This window comes from Carassius auratus, chromosome 11 (genome assembly GCF_003368295.1).
Source record: "Carassius auratus strain Wakin chromosome 11, ASM336829v1, whole genome shotgun sequence".
Taxonomy (NCBI): domain Eukaryota; kingdom Metazoa; phylum Chordata; class Actinopteri; order Cypriniformes; family Cyprinidae; genus Carassius; species Carassius auratus.
This window is the reverse complement of record NC_039253.1, coordinates 16,296,178-16,309,922: the sequence shown is the minus strand read 5'-3', so window position 1 is coordinate 16,309,922 and position 13,745 is coordinate 16,296,178. Positions and strand designations below refer to the sequence as shown.

Sequence of the window (13,745 nt, the reverse complement as noted above, 5' to 3'; positions counted from 1 at the left end):
ATAGTAGATCTGTAGTTAACGTTATCATTCGAAATGTATTCCCTATGAAGAAAATGAGGGGGATTTTTACTTACATAACTGTTGCACTCTACAATGGCATCTTAACAAAACAAAAGTCTTTTGAAGTTATCACCACAACTCAATGGCAGAAGACTATGGTAAGAGGTTTCTTTAAATGAGCGTAGACAGCAAATATAATTTCTTTCGAATCAGAAACGTTTCAGGCTAAACAAAAATAGCGAGTCCTATGATCAGACTTGATTTAATTAGGAGAAGCAGAACAATTTGATATCCCTTATGCATTTAAATGAAATGATCTGGTATAGTATGTGCTGCTGTATTGTATTCTGTACACTGTAATGAGTAAGACTTTCATTGAAGAATAATGCTGTGTGAAATACCTCTGTGGCCACCTGTTTAGTGGGAGAGGCCTGAGAGCCAGGGACAGGAGAGAAGGGGCTGAGAGGACTCGTCAGACTCACTGAACTCAAGGGACTCGCAGGACTGTTTGTGCTGAAAGAGCCGGATGCTCCACTGGCTAATGGAGACAGAGACAGATAATAGAGTTAAGGACCTATGTCATGATGTCAAAAGTAACCTAATATTCTTCCCTATAATATGCTCTTCTTTGCTGCAGTTGTATTTCAATACAAAAAAAAAAAAAATCAAATCATAAAACAAATGACACTGGTCTCTGTTTCTTGTTATACATCAAGCGTTGCAGCAGCATTACTGCAACAGCAGGCTAAAGCGTTCTCACAATATTCTTCAACATAAGAAAACTGCAGCACTGTACAGAGAAAATATGGGACAATCTGAGGGCAAATCTTAATGTGAGCTTGCAGTTGATTGCAAGAATGGGACAGGGCTTATGTAGACTAAATGACTGGAAAAGTCATTTAAGACAAGCACCGTTTCACCGGATGATCTGGTTATGATTAAAAATACACAATAAAAAATTACCATCCAATTTTAAAAATGAAACATATACATGCATAAAATAATCACTCATAATAAGATCAATAACATGCATAAAAATAAGTCGGAAATAAGTAGTTTTTCTGTTCTGCAGGACCACATTTCTAAGTGCCAAAATGAACAGAGATTATGCATGACGCTGTGCAGTAACAGATCGTCTGACCTCTGTGCTTGGCCGTGTCCGTGCCACGAGAGGGATTGTTCTTGTGCAGCCCCTCCAAAACATCCTGAACCCTCCAGAACTCCTTCTGAATGTGCCTGTGTACCAGCTCACTCTGGAAGGAAAGCGATTCATTGAAAGAGAAAAGACACATGCATTATTGAAGCTCTGTCAGGATCATTACATTAATGCATAGTCATTCTTATTAATAATTAATGAGAGATTCACATGCTGTTCAATTACCGATTGCATAATTCATTTCCATTCAAAGGACTTCTTGTTGCATTAAATAGAATCTTAATTTAGTATTCAAATTAATTCTGTATCATCAAGGTCACCTTTTTACTACAGTAATGCCCTCAAGGTAAATCAATCATGTAAAATGATCATGACAGTTCTGAATGCAATGGAGGTCATTCACATGATGCAAACACATAATATAATGTGCTCATGAATAAATTATTTTTCTAAATGGAAAGATGGCAGAAGTCATTAAGTGGTTGTAGTTTAAGAGTTCAAGGTTCCCTGGTAACTAATGATGATGATGACAAATGTGAAGTCAGTATCATACCTGGCCTCCAGCGTTCAGCTGTTCCCACAGGTCACCGTGGATGCTGTTAACTTCATCCTCTAGTGCTTCAAACTCCATACGAGTGGTGGTCAGGGCCTGTGAAATACAATTAACAAATGAAATAACATTTATTTAAATCAATTCTACTAGCTTAGATTGTGTTTTCCTAACTGTCTGGTTTCTTACACTGGAGGCCTGAGACAGCTCTCCTCTGATGTTAATCAGCTTGTTTTGTAGACTCTCCTTCTTCAGCTGAAGTTTCTCCATGGCTAGCGGCTGGCTCCTGTACAGCTCCATCTCCTGATGTGTGGCCACCAGCACCCCCTCTAGACTGTCCTGGATAATACAGAAAACAGTCAAGTGAGCAAGGGCAGCATTTTGAGGCATAATCATGTGGTTTAAATTGACCATTTAATGTTAAGTATTTAATTAATTATTTCATATAATAAAAATATATTATAATAGTATTTTATATTATATCTGTTGTTGAGCCATGAATCATTTTTTGAGATAACTCTTAAAAGCAACAAATGTACCTTTTCCATTCGCAAACGATGCACTACAGCCTCCTGCTCTTTCACAAGTCGATTCTGCTCACACAAGCGGCCCAGTAGTTTCTGTACAGAGACAAAATGAATTGTTCATGGGTCTGTTATGTGAAAGACAATCATTTATAAAGCTGTACATTTATGCATGTCTTTGACCAGACAAAGTGACTCACACTGGTCTCAATCTCATTAAGCTTCAGTGTGGGATGTAGATCACCGTACACATCATGGAATGGAGGCACCTATAATCAAAGAGAAGGGATAAAATCGAAATATTAGTGAAAATGAGTCTTTTTCTTCTCTTTTTTTAAAGATTTAAAATAATAGTATAATGAAAAATAAACTGATACTAATAAAAATGACAAATGTTATTGATTTATTTGCTCAGAATTCAAATAAATAAATAAAAAAACTTTTTTAAATTATTAAATAGCTACCAGAAATAGGTATTAGCCATTGCAATGTGCTGTTTGCATTATTCAGCAACAAAAACCATCCAAAATGCTGTGTAAATGATAAGCCCCATAGTGCGAAGGCTATATACACTGAAAATGGCTTTCTTGCTTGATGGCATGAGTGGACAAGACACATACTGTACACAGAGGACAACAGCAAGACAACATGACACACAATGACCACACGATAGAGGATGTGAGATTGGGCAAACAAGCACTGGAAATGGCACACAATTCAGATACACAAAGTAAAGCAAAACCAAAGACAAGCTGAATATTGTGGCTCTCGTAGCTGAACTTAAATGTAAGGCTTTAAAACTAAACCTAAGTTCACTTAAACCTAAAAGCACGATCAAAACATCCAACATGCCACATCGACCGGAGAGCACAGAGAGAGCCAGGCTCCGTCACAACCTCAGAACAGCCATGTCTGAGCGAATCTTTGCCAGAAAGAGGCTGAACTGAGGTTCAGTAGCGCGGGAATAGCAGGTAGAACAGCAGCCTGTCTCTCTAGAGGAGTCTCGACTCTCTTACTTGTGAGAATAGTTTTGCTCGAGGAGAGGAACGCTCAACCATTCTGGTTACCATGCTGATTAGGTGATCACCATCTGTCATCTAGGGCAGAACACACCATCATTCACCTGGCTATATGATTGACCTCGAGTATGGCCGACTTTGGTGGAAACTATACTTGCAATGTCCACAGCACGGCGAGGATATAGTAGAGACCAGGGCAAGTTTTCTCACTTTCACACACTTTTTAACTTTTTATTTTAGAGGCCATTACACAACCGCTACATTTTTTTTGACTCACTTAGACTGCAATTACCTGTATTTGATGAAAAATATGATAAAACTATTCTAAATGTAGAATTTAGTATAACTGTTCATAGTTTTTTCCAACCTGTGATGGGTTTTCAGAATTTTTGTTTCAAACTATAGTTTCAAACTATAGTGTATAGTTCAAATCTATACACTGACATATCGCCTGAGACTTACTAATATATAAAAAAAAGTTTAATTACGTTATTTGGAATACTTGTTGTGCATCATATATTTCTTATTTTTTATTAAGCACACAAATAAAACTGGTAACACAGAGAAATATCCCATTTTTGGCAGAAATCGTAATTGAAATTATGGTGCCACTTTATATTAGGTGGCCTTAAGTACAATGTACTTATTGTGTTCATATTGTATTGTAAAACACTTTTGCTGCTATTGAGGTGGAATGGGGTAAGGTTAGGGAGAGGGTTGGAGGTATGGGTAAGTTTAAGGGTGGGTTAAGGTGTAAAGTATGGGTCAACAGTGTAATTATAAATGTAATTACAGAAATTAAATACAGATGTAATTACATGTAGTTTAAAAAAAAATAAGTACAATGTAAAAACATGTATGTACACAATAAGTACATTGTACTAAATTATTAATTAAAATGTAAGTACATAGTAGTTTAGGCCACTTAATATAAAGTGGGTCCGAAATTATTACTGAAATTAATCAATAATTAAAAATATATATATTTAAAAGGTGACAATTTGCCCAGAACTGACAAAAAAAGCATTCTAATTTAAGACTTTTTCATCAAGATTTCAAAATCAACACTTTATATTATATATATATATATATATATATAAATCACTACTACAGAAAACACATAATTGCGTTACAATTCCTGGGATATAACCCCTCGTGACAACTTCCCCATGTGACAACTACGAAGAAGCCATATATAGCAGCCACTGCTGTTAACATGCAGCTGTTATAAAATAAGAAAACCCTTTCAAGTCGCCGTGAGAACTGACACAAAGAGGAGAAGACAGTGAGAACAGGAAAAATGTTTGAGAGGACCGTGACTACATTAATGACATGCTTGTTTATGTCTTGACGTGGGCAACCGAACAACAGTCAGTCGATTCTCTATCGTCTCTTTAAAGTGAAGACAACAATCAAAAGCTCTGTTAGAAAACTTAATGAGCTGCCTCTTGTCTACTGCCTGCTTTCTAAAGCATGCAGCATCCTAACTAAAATGGAAAATCATTAATAATATACATTTTCCAGATTTAATCATCATGAACATTCTTTTCAAATCACTTAGTTGAGCAGCTCACTAGGTTTCAGACGAGAGCTAATATGTGCTGTCAGCAGTGAATCTCCTACCTGCTGATCCAGGTACTCCAGGTTCCTCTGAAGCTGCACGTCTAAAATGTCCTCCTGATGTGGTCAGTGAAGCAGCAGCAAAGCCCAGTGTGTCAAACCCAGCGGCAGCATACAGCCCGCAAAAGCATCGGATGGAGAGACGGAGAACGAGACACAGGTGAGGACAGACACATGCTGATCACGGCATCACGCAGTGCATCACACTCATAACAACAGATAATAACACAGTCTCCATCATTCAATAGCCAGTCTAGTGCACTTGATCTTTTGCACATACAAATTATCAGTCACATGATTGCATGATTTGCTGGTTCTCTATAGAGAAGGCCCCAAATGGAGTGCTCCATGCTAAACACATTCAAAATGCTTTAAAGTGTTAACTCACCATTTTACTATGGAGCGAAGGGGATGCTGGGTAGTTGTAGTGGTACATTCCCTGGCTGTAGGAGCGTCTATCTCCAGGGAAATCATACTAAAACAAGAACAATTATGGCATTTTAAAGTCAGCCACAAAGAAGGCAATATATAATATATGATATGATATGATATGATATGATATGATATGATATGATATGATATGATATGATATGATATAATAGCATTCAAATGTGATACTCTGGTTATGGATACTCAGTTGTTTGACAGATGCTTTACCTTAGGTGAGCTCAGTGACCTGCGGAGCCCGTAGACTGAGGGGTCAGCATATATTGCCTCCTCTCTGAGTCGGCCAGGTCCCCGATCAAACCTGACACTGGGCGATCGGGCAGGTGAGGCGAAGCTGTGTGGAGAGTAGGGGCCTCCCAGGGAAGAGGAGGGTGAACGAGGAACCGACCGCGAGCGGGGCTGTATGGAAAGCCGTCTCATAGAGTTCTGCGCTGAGTCCAACTGGGAGTAATAGGGAGGACCCTGGGGTCCCATCATCCACTGAGGGTCTTGAGGTTGACCATATAAGGGTCCGTCTCGCAATGAACGCCTTCTCTCTTCCATGGTCCAGCGAGGAGGTGGTCGGTTGTATGCAGCTGACATGGAGCAGATGCTCTCAGGTCGCACACCAGGTGGGTAGAGGGGATAGTCATCTACATATGGAGGGCCGTTATACACACCGTAATAGTCTGCTGACATAGCGCGGTTTACTGTGTAGTACCTGGATGGACTAAAAACCAGTGGAATTATCATTACCAGAATATTAAATAAAGATACACTACCATTCAAAAGTTTGGGGTCAGTAAGATTTTTTTGTGCTTTTGAAGGAAATATCTTAGCAACTGTTTTCTATTTGCATATATTTTAAAGTATAATTTCATTCTGTGAAGACAATGCTGAATTTTTAGCACACATTACTCCTGTCTTCAGTGCCACATGAATCATCAGAAATCATTCTAATTTGCAGAAATCTTTTGTAATGTTATAACACTCTTTACAGCCACTTTGATCAACTGAATGCTTCCTTGCTGAATAAAAGCATTAATTAAAACAAACAAACAACATTTTACTGACCTCTACATTACTGGAAAAAAAAAAAAGAAAGACAAAGTAAAAATGACTATAAATTCTAGTTTAAGTTTTTGCAGCCCACTTGCATTAAAACTACACTGCAGAGAAATGAATGATTTAATTAAATTACCTTTTTAGTTTAGTAATTGTACCTGTTTTATTTAGTGTATGTTTAACACATTAACTAAATACTAAAATAGTGTAATGAAACTAAAACTAAAATAAAAACCAAAACTGAAACTTAAAACCATTGAAAATATTAAAACTAAACTTACACTAACATTCAGAGAGTGAAAAGGACACCAAAATAAATAAATACAAACTAAACTATAATAACCCTGCTGATAAGAAAAGGACAAGGTTAAGTCACCTGCGGCCGTCGTCTGGAGGCACCAGGGCCCGTCGCTGGTTGACCCACTGCTGCAGCTGTGTCATGGAGCTCTTCCTCTGGGCCAGTCTCTCCGGAGCCGTCCTGGGCACAAAGCCTCTCCGCATCACCACATTCTCCTCATGCGGCTCGCGCATGTCCCTCATATTCTCTTGGGACTGGTATCTTGAACCATTGGGAGGACCATAGCTACCCCAGCCATTGGGGTGATGGGGTACCGGGACTGCTTTCTCCCCCATCCTGCCCTCTATATTAGGGGTAACCGGGGTCACTGGGGTGCTGGGTGTGGTGTCTCTGGTTTCTACACCGTTAAGCTCGTGTTTGACAGGTTCTTGGATATCTGGCCTCTGGCCGTTCTCTGCGTGAGAATTGGACTCGAGGTGTTTGGCTACCATGTCGTTTTCATCTGCTGTCGGGACGGCATCAGATTTATTTCTGCAGAACAGCAGGAAAGAGAGAGACAACACATATATAAAACACCGTCTTAAACATTATAAAGCCTTTGATTCTTTTTTTTTTTATAAGGAGAGCGCAGGACTGTTTGTTCCAGAGTATCAGGGTAGCAGCATTAATGGTATGCAGTTGTGTTCCATCTGTGCTACTTTAGTTATTGCTCTGCATACATTTTCATCAGATGTGTCTTTGGCTGCTTGAAATATGCTGCTCTGACTCCCCAAGAATCACACTTTTAAGATGTTGTCCAAAACCATGACATTTTTCTCCATAAAAGCATTAAAATATTTTCAAGGAAGTAGTCATTATGACTCATTTGCTACATTTCAATTTGGAATATTTGCCTTCTTGGCATTGCTCAATAGGATTTATCGTTTGGCCGATAAGTTGTAAACGTGACTTTTATTTAAACATTGATGAAAACATGGTGCCTGAGTGCAGACACACAGAAAAAAACATGGATGCACTTAAGTGAACAACTTCAAACTATGCTACACTATATTCAGTTGGCCACTATGTGGTAATATTATTATTGTCATATTCACTTTGTAGTACATGTAAAATTGCCATTGCCTGGTCTTTGTCTGGTGTTCTTTGATCATTTTAGACCGAAGTGTTTAGTTTAAAAAAGAAAAAAAAAGGCTGGTATAGTACGAAACTATAGTCACTATGTGACTACAAAAAAATTATACAGTATTGTTCAAAATAATAGCAGTACAATGTGACTAACCAGAATAATCAAGGTTTTTCGTATATTTTTTTATTGCTACGTGGCAAACAAGTTACCAGTAGGTTCAGTAGATTGTCAGAAAACAAATGAGACCCAGCATTCATGATATGCACGCTCTTAAGGCTGTGCAATTGGGCAATTAGTTGAAAGGGGTGTGTTCAAAAAAATAGCAGTGTCTACCTTTGACTGTACAAACTCAAAACTATTTTGTACAAACATTTTTTTTTTCTGGGATTTAGCAATCCTGTGAATCACTAAACTAATATTTAGTTGTATGACCACAGTTTTTTAAAACTGCTTGACATCTGGGTGGCATGGAGTCAACCAACTTGTGGCACCTCTCAGCTGTTATTCCACTCCATGATTCTTTAACAACATTCCACAATTCATTCACATTTCTTGGTTTTGCTTCAGAAACAGCATTTTTGATATCACCCCACAAGTTCTCAATTGGATTAAGGTCTGGAGATTGGGCTGGCCACTCCATAACATTAATTTTGTTGGTTTGGAACCAAGACTTTGCCCGTTTACTAGTGTGTTTTGGGTCATTGTCTTGTTGAAACAACCATTTCAAGGGCATGTCCTCTTCAGCATAGGGCAACATGACCTCTTCAAGTATTTTAACATATGCAAACTGATCCATGATCCCTGGTATGCGATAAATAGGCCCAACACCATAGTAGGAGAAACATGCCCATATCATGATGCTTGCACCTCCATGCTTCACTGTCTTCACTGTGTACTGTGGCTTGAATTCAGAGTTTGGGGGTCGTCTCACAAACTGCCTGTGGCCCTTGGACCCAAAAAGAACAATTTTACTCTCATCAGTCCACAAAATGTTCCTCCATTTCTCTTTAGGCCAGTTGATGTGTTCTTTGGCAAATTGTAACCTCTTCTGCACATGCCTTTTTTTTAACAGAGGGACTTTGCGGGGGATTCTTGAAAATAGATTAGCTTCACACAGACGTCTTCTAACTGTCACAGTACTTACAGGTAACTCCAGACTGTCTTTGATCATCCTGGAGGTGATCATTGGCTGAGCCTTTGCCATTCTGGTTATTTTTCTATCCATTTTGATGGTTGTCTTCCGTTTTCTTCCACGTCTCTCTGGTTTTGCTCTCCATTTTAAGGCATTGGAGATCATTTTAGCTGAACAGCCTATCATTTTTTGCACCTCTTTATAGGTTTTCCCCTCTCTAATCAACTTTTTAATCAAAGTACGCTGTTCTTCTGAACAATGTCTTGAACGACCCATTTTCCTCAGCTTTCAAATGCATGTTCAACAAGTGTTGGCTTCATCCTTAAATAGGGGCCACCTGATTCACACCTGTTTCTTCACAAAATTGATGACCTCAGTGATTGAATGCCACACTGCTATTTTTTTGAACACACCCCTTTCAACTAATTCAACTAATTGCCCAATTGCACAGCCTTAAGAGCGTGCATATCATGAATGCTGGGTCTCATTTGTTTTCTGAGAATCTACTGAACCTACTGGTAACTTGTTTGCCACGTAGCAATAAAAAAATATACGAAAAACCTTGATTATTCTGGTTAGTCACATTGTACTGCTATTATTTTGAACAATACTGTATATATATTAATAACTATAATAATTAATTGTGGAACGGATTCGAAAAACACACTTGTGTTGTTCGTGGTTAAAAAGGCAAGTAACTGGAACAATACATCCTGTTGGTTATGGTGTTAACTTCCTTTTTAGTGACATTTTTTAACAAATTTTGAAAAGGCCAAAATAAGAATACAACAAAGAATAAAGCATGTGCTATCTAAACTATAAATCTATATATTTTAATCAGCTTTTTTTTTCAATAAGAAATATTCATGCAGTTCAGAACAGCAATAAGGTGAGTAAATGATGACAGAATTTCCATTTCAGAGTGACGCTGGTTTTAGATGCAAGAGTGGACAGTGTGTGAACTCATGTGGATTACAGAGGTGTGTGTACCTGGATGTGGCTGGGATGTGGACCCTGGCAGCCTCATTCATGGCTTGGATCCACTCCTCCTGCTCCTTCTGGCTGTCTGCACTGAAGTAGTACGTACGAGTCCCAGTGTGCTCAGCCTGCAAACAGAACGCAATACTGCCCTTTAAATCCTCACTTTCCTCATCCTCCTCCTCCTCCTCTTCGTTGCTTTCGCACCACACCTGCAACAGAGAAAGAGAGAAAAAGAAAGAATATTATTGGACTATCCTATAGCCACTCCCATTGTGCAAGAACATAACTGTAAACCTGATACCACAAGGACAACAAAGCATGCAAAACAGATCCAGCAGAATAGTGCATTCAATTGTTCATATGTACACGAGCAAGTAAATAAAAGCCTGCGAATGAAAGACATGCTTAAAGACATGAGAATAAATGCAGAATTATTATTTGGAGTAATATTTTGCTTAAAGGAATAATTCACCCAAAGAGGAAAATCCGTGTACTCAAACTCAGGCTATCCAAGATGTAAATGAGTTTGTTTCTTCATCAGAACAGAGTTATTGCAGATGAAGAAACATTTTGGATGGCCTGAGCTTAAGAAAATTACATTTTTTTGGATGAACTAGTCCTTTAAGGCAAAGAGCTAGACAGACGCTGGTAGGTGAAGTCGCAGTGCATGCAAACAAAACCAATCCATGCAATGACTTCATTTTCATGTGAAAGCAAATGAGTTTATATTTAATATGCAGCAGAACACTGGAGAAATATGTGGCTCGGACATGCAGGTCAGACTCAAAATTATAGCAATTAAACATCGAGCGTAAGCTGACAGGTGACTGAGGACTTTCAAAAAGTAATTAAGTTCGGAAAATACTTATATACTTTTATCAACATAATCGTTACTGTCAGCTTGTTAGGAACATAAGCAGGTGAGTCTGACTGTGTCACTTGTCATGCAGTTACAGTAGAAAAAGAGGTGCTCTGAAATACCTACTAAATTGTGGCTCATGGAGAAAACTCACTCAGGGGTCCTCAGAGGTGGGGGGTATTGGGAACAGAGGAGAAAAGACTACATAAAGATGACTACATCAAATATAAAGATCAACTTTAGCGGCAGGTTAGATGTTGGCTAGATGTGGTCAGGTTTATAATAATGGAGTGGACATGTGAATTAATATTCTGAAAGAATTGGCAGTTAGTAAAAGTGTTATTACATAAACAAAATATCATCTGTTAAGCACAGACAATGTAAAACCTTTGTGTGATTGTGCTACATTAAATAAGTAACAGAATAGTTTACACATATGCACTCTTGTCAAAAACACTGTAGTACAGACCTTTACCACATGGGGGCAATACAGAATGATTTAGAGTTAACTAAACTGCAAACAAAAAATATATTAGCAAATAAACTCAGATTCTACAGAAAAATGTAAATGCATCCTGTTTGTAACTTAATTTATGACTAGTGTCTGAAATTAAAGCTTCCTATTAAGGGACAATAAAAACAATAATATAAGAATCTAGAAAATACATACAATACATACAAAACCAACTTTTACCTTTATAAGATCTTTTTTTTCCCTTTTAAGTCAATTTAGTCTACTGGGACATTTCTCTCCACACATTTTAAATATGGGACCGCTTTGTTACTTTCAGTGGCAATTTTGGTCAATTTATGATGCAAAAAGCCTATTACACAATATCACATTTATTTCTATAACCAGCATGACAGTTTGTGGAAACACGCAGGTTTTGAGAGGGTGTGTGAGCACTGATGAAACGTGACGCATCACTGGAAGCTACAATAATCTGACCATAACGTTCAGTTGTAAATCAGGATTTCATCCCATGCCAATCCCCTGAATTAGTCTTGCATAAAACAAACTGCACTTAGTCATCCGAGGGTGTGCCAAAATAAGTTTCATGCAATCTAATAGCTAACTAAGCCAAAAGATAGTTAGGTAAATGTCACTATAGACCGTTAAGAAACAAACAGTATTTTTGAGTAGACAAAACCTGAAAAACAAGATTTATTTGAAATACACAAGTTATAATCAAAACAACTTCAATTAAGCAGAATAACAAACCTGGTCTAAAGTAATCAATAATATATTTCCTGTTTATTCATGTTGTTTGCATGCTTAAAATTCTCTTGAAACTGAGACAGTCATCTGTGTCTCAGGAAGTGGAGCATCAAAACAAAAGTTTGCATTGCAGTGGTTGCTCAATTTACAGAAATCTGACACAAAAACTAGCCATGCTATTGCAAGTCCTTCGCTTACCTTTATACCAGCCAAAATAATGCCTTGTTTCCTTTGATTGAACCGTCAAACACTCCCGCACTATTGATTCATTGCAGGGCTTGGCAAATTCTGTGCTTACTGTTTGCATTTGATTTTGCAGAGAAGTCATTGTTCTTCTGCAGATTATTACTAAATGACTCTGAGCTGGAACTTCAAAATATTTGTTTAACTTTAATATAGCTGGTCTTCATTTAAGCCCTCTTTATTGTGTGTACAACCTTCAAACACATCTTCATTTAAGGAAATAAAGTGTAGGAAGAAACAGGTGTTTGGAAATTTGTAAGTATGCAGCAGGTATTTGACATTGCTTTGTGAGGACGCATGACAAATGAACCATGTTAAACTGAAGTGACAGGATTTATCTGGTACTAATTTGTCATGTTGTTGCCAATATTATGATTCAAAATGTAACATTGGAACGTGAAGAGGTCACATGAAGTTCATGAGTTTCCTGGATGAGCAGTCAGCTTTACTATGGTGTCAGGAATCATTATTATTCTGAAATATCTGACTGAAAAATAACTCCCTTTAAGTGATGGTTCACTCAAAAATGATAAATCTGTCATTTATTCACCACATGCCATTCTGTATGACATTTTCTTGTCCATGAAACACAATTTTTAAAACTTATTTTTTCTCTTTTTTTTTTTGGTCTAAGGTGTTCAGTGTTGTTTTGCACCTCACTGACTTTCACTGTAAATAAAACACTTAATATTAATTATATGTCTTATTGTTAAATGCACAAATAAATAAAAAATATAAAAAAATAAAAAAATAAAATAAATATCTTTCAATGCTTGTAAATCATTTCCTCAAAGGTGGGCTGAAATAGTGCCTGATTCCAAGTGCATCTTGTAGAAATATTTACGGTCTACAAGAGACATTTGTGTTTGCAGTGGCGTCACATGTCAGACTGATCTATCTTTACAGAAATACTCTTAACTAATAGGTACCCCTCTATCCAAACAAGCACTCAGAAAGAAGAACTGACTTTGTCACATAGTATGTCAGTGCAGGACTATATTTAGTCAAACCTTTATTATGGCCTAATTGAAAATGTCTATCATCTTTAGTGTGTGAAGATAAATATCTTGCATTGTTCTCTTAGGAACGTGAGATCTCAATATCATCGTTATGAATATCACCGGCTCGGTCAGAGCATAGACAAAACCAACACAAAATCACTGCTATTGTTGCTAGCCTGGGGATACAAGCCTACACATTTAAAAACCGGAAAGCATGTATTAGAATCTCACACTGTGTAGGATCTCATATTATAATGACGCCCACTTTTTGTGCATTTGCTGATGCAAGTGATGGTAACACACCAGACTAGCAGATGATCTGATAAGACTGACATTGATTTCACCCTTTTACTGCACATAAAAGAAGGTCAAGCAACATAGATTGTGTTAATCGGAGTGTGTTTTGTCTCCTCTCTGTGTGGCAGGAGCTCCTATGGCACTGGCACAGAGGTGTGGCCCAGGAGCTACAAAGATCTATTACACAGTGGTGGAAAAGAACCATGTTTACACTGTAGACGTAATCTAA

The 13,745-nt window shown here is 37.8% G+C and overlaps 1 protein-coding gene across 11 annotated transcripts in view; it reads right to left on the bottom strand.

The window, feature by feature from the left end:
* Positions 1–13,745, bottom strand: part of LOC113111208 (pleckstrin homology domain-containing family A member 6-like) — an 88,511-nt gene that overhangs the window by 12,179 nt on the left and 62,587 nt on the right. For 6 of the 11 annotated variants that reach the window (XM_026275761.1, XM_026275762.1, XM_026275759.1 and 3 more), the window contains 11 exons: positions 9,907–10,106; positions 6,737–7,189; positions 5,527–6,025; positions 5,258–5,344; positions 4,873–4,926; positions 2,431–2,499; positions 2,246–2,326; positions 1,896–2,045; positions 1,710–1,805; positions 1,142–1,253; positions 402–538 (listed from right to left, as the gene is read on the bottom strand). In XM_026275761.1, coding sequence (XP_026131546.1) covers positions 402–538; positions 1,142–1,253; positions 1,710–1,805; positions 1,896–2,045; positions 2,246–2,326; positions 2,431–2,499; positions 4,873–4,926; positions 5,258–5,344; positions 5,527–6,025; positions 6,737–7,189; positions 9,907–10,106 — 1,938 coding nt within the window. Of the gene's footprint in view, positions 1–401; positions 539–1,141; positions 1,254–1,709; positions 1,806–1,895; positions 2,046–2,245; positions 2,327–2,430; positions 2,500–4,872; positions 4,927–5,257; positions 5,345–5,526; positions 6,026–6,736; positions 7,190–9,906; positions 10,107–10,878; positions 12,859–13,745 lie in introns of those variants that run through there. The other 5 variants (XM_026275760.1, XM_026275765.1, XM_026275767.1 and 2 more) reach the window with 3 other exon arrangements.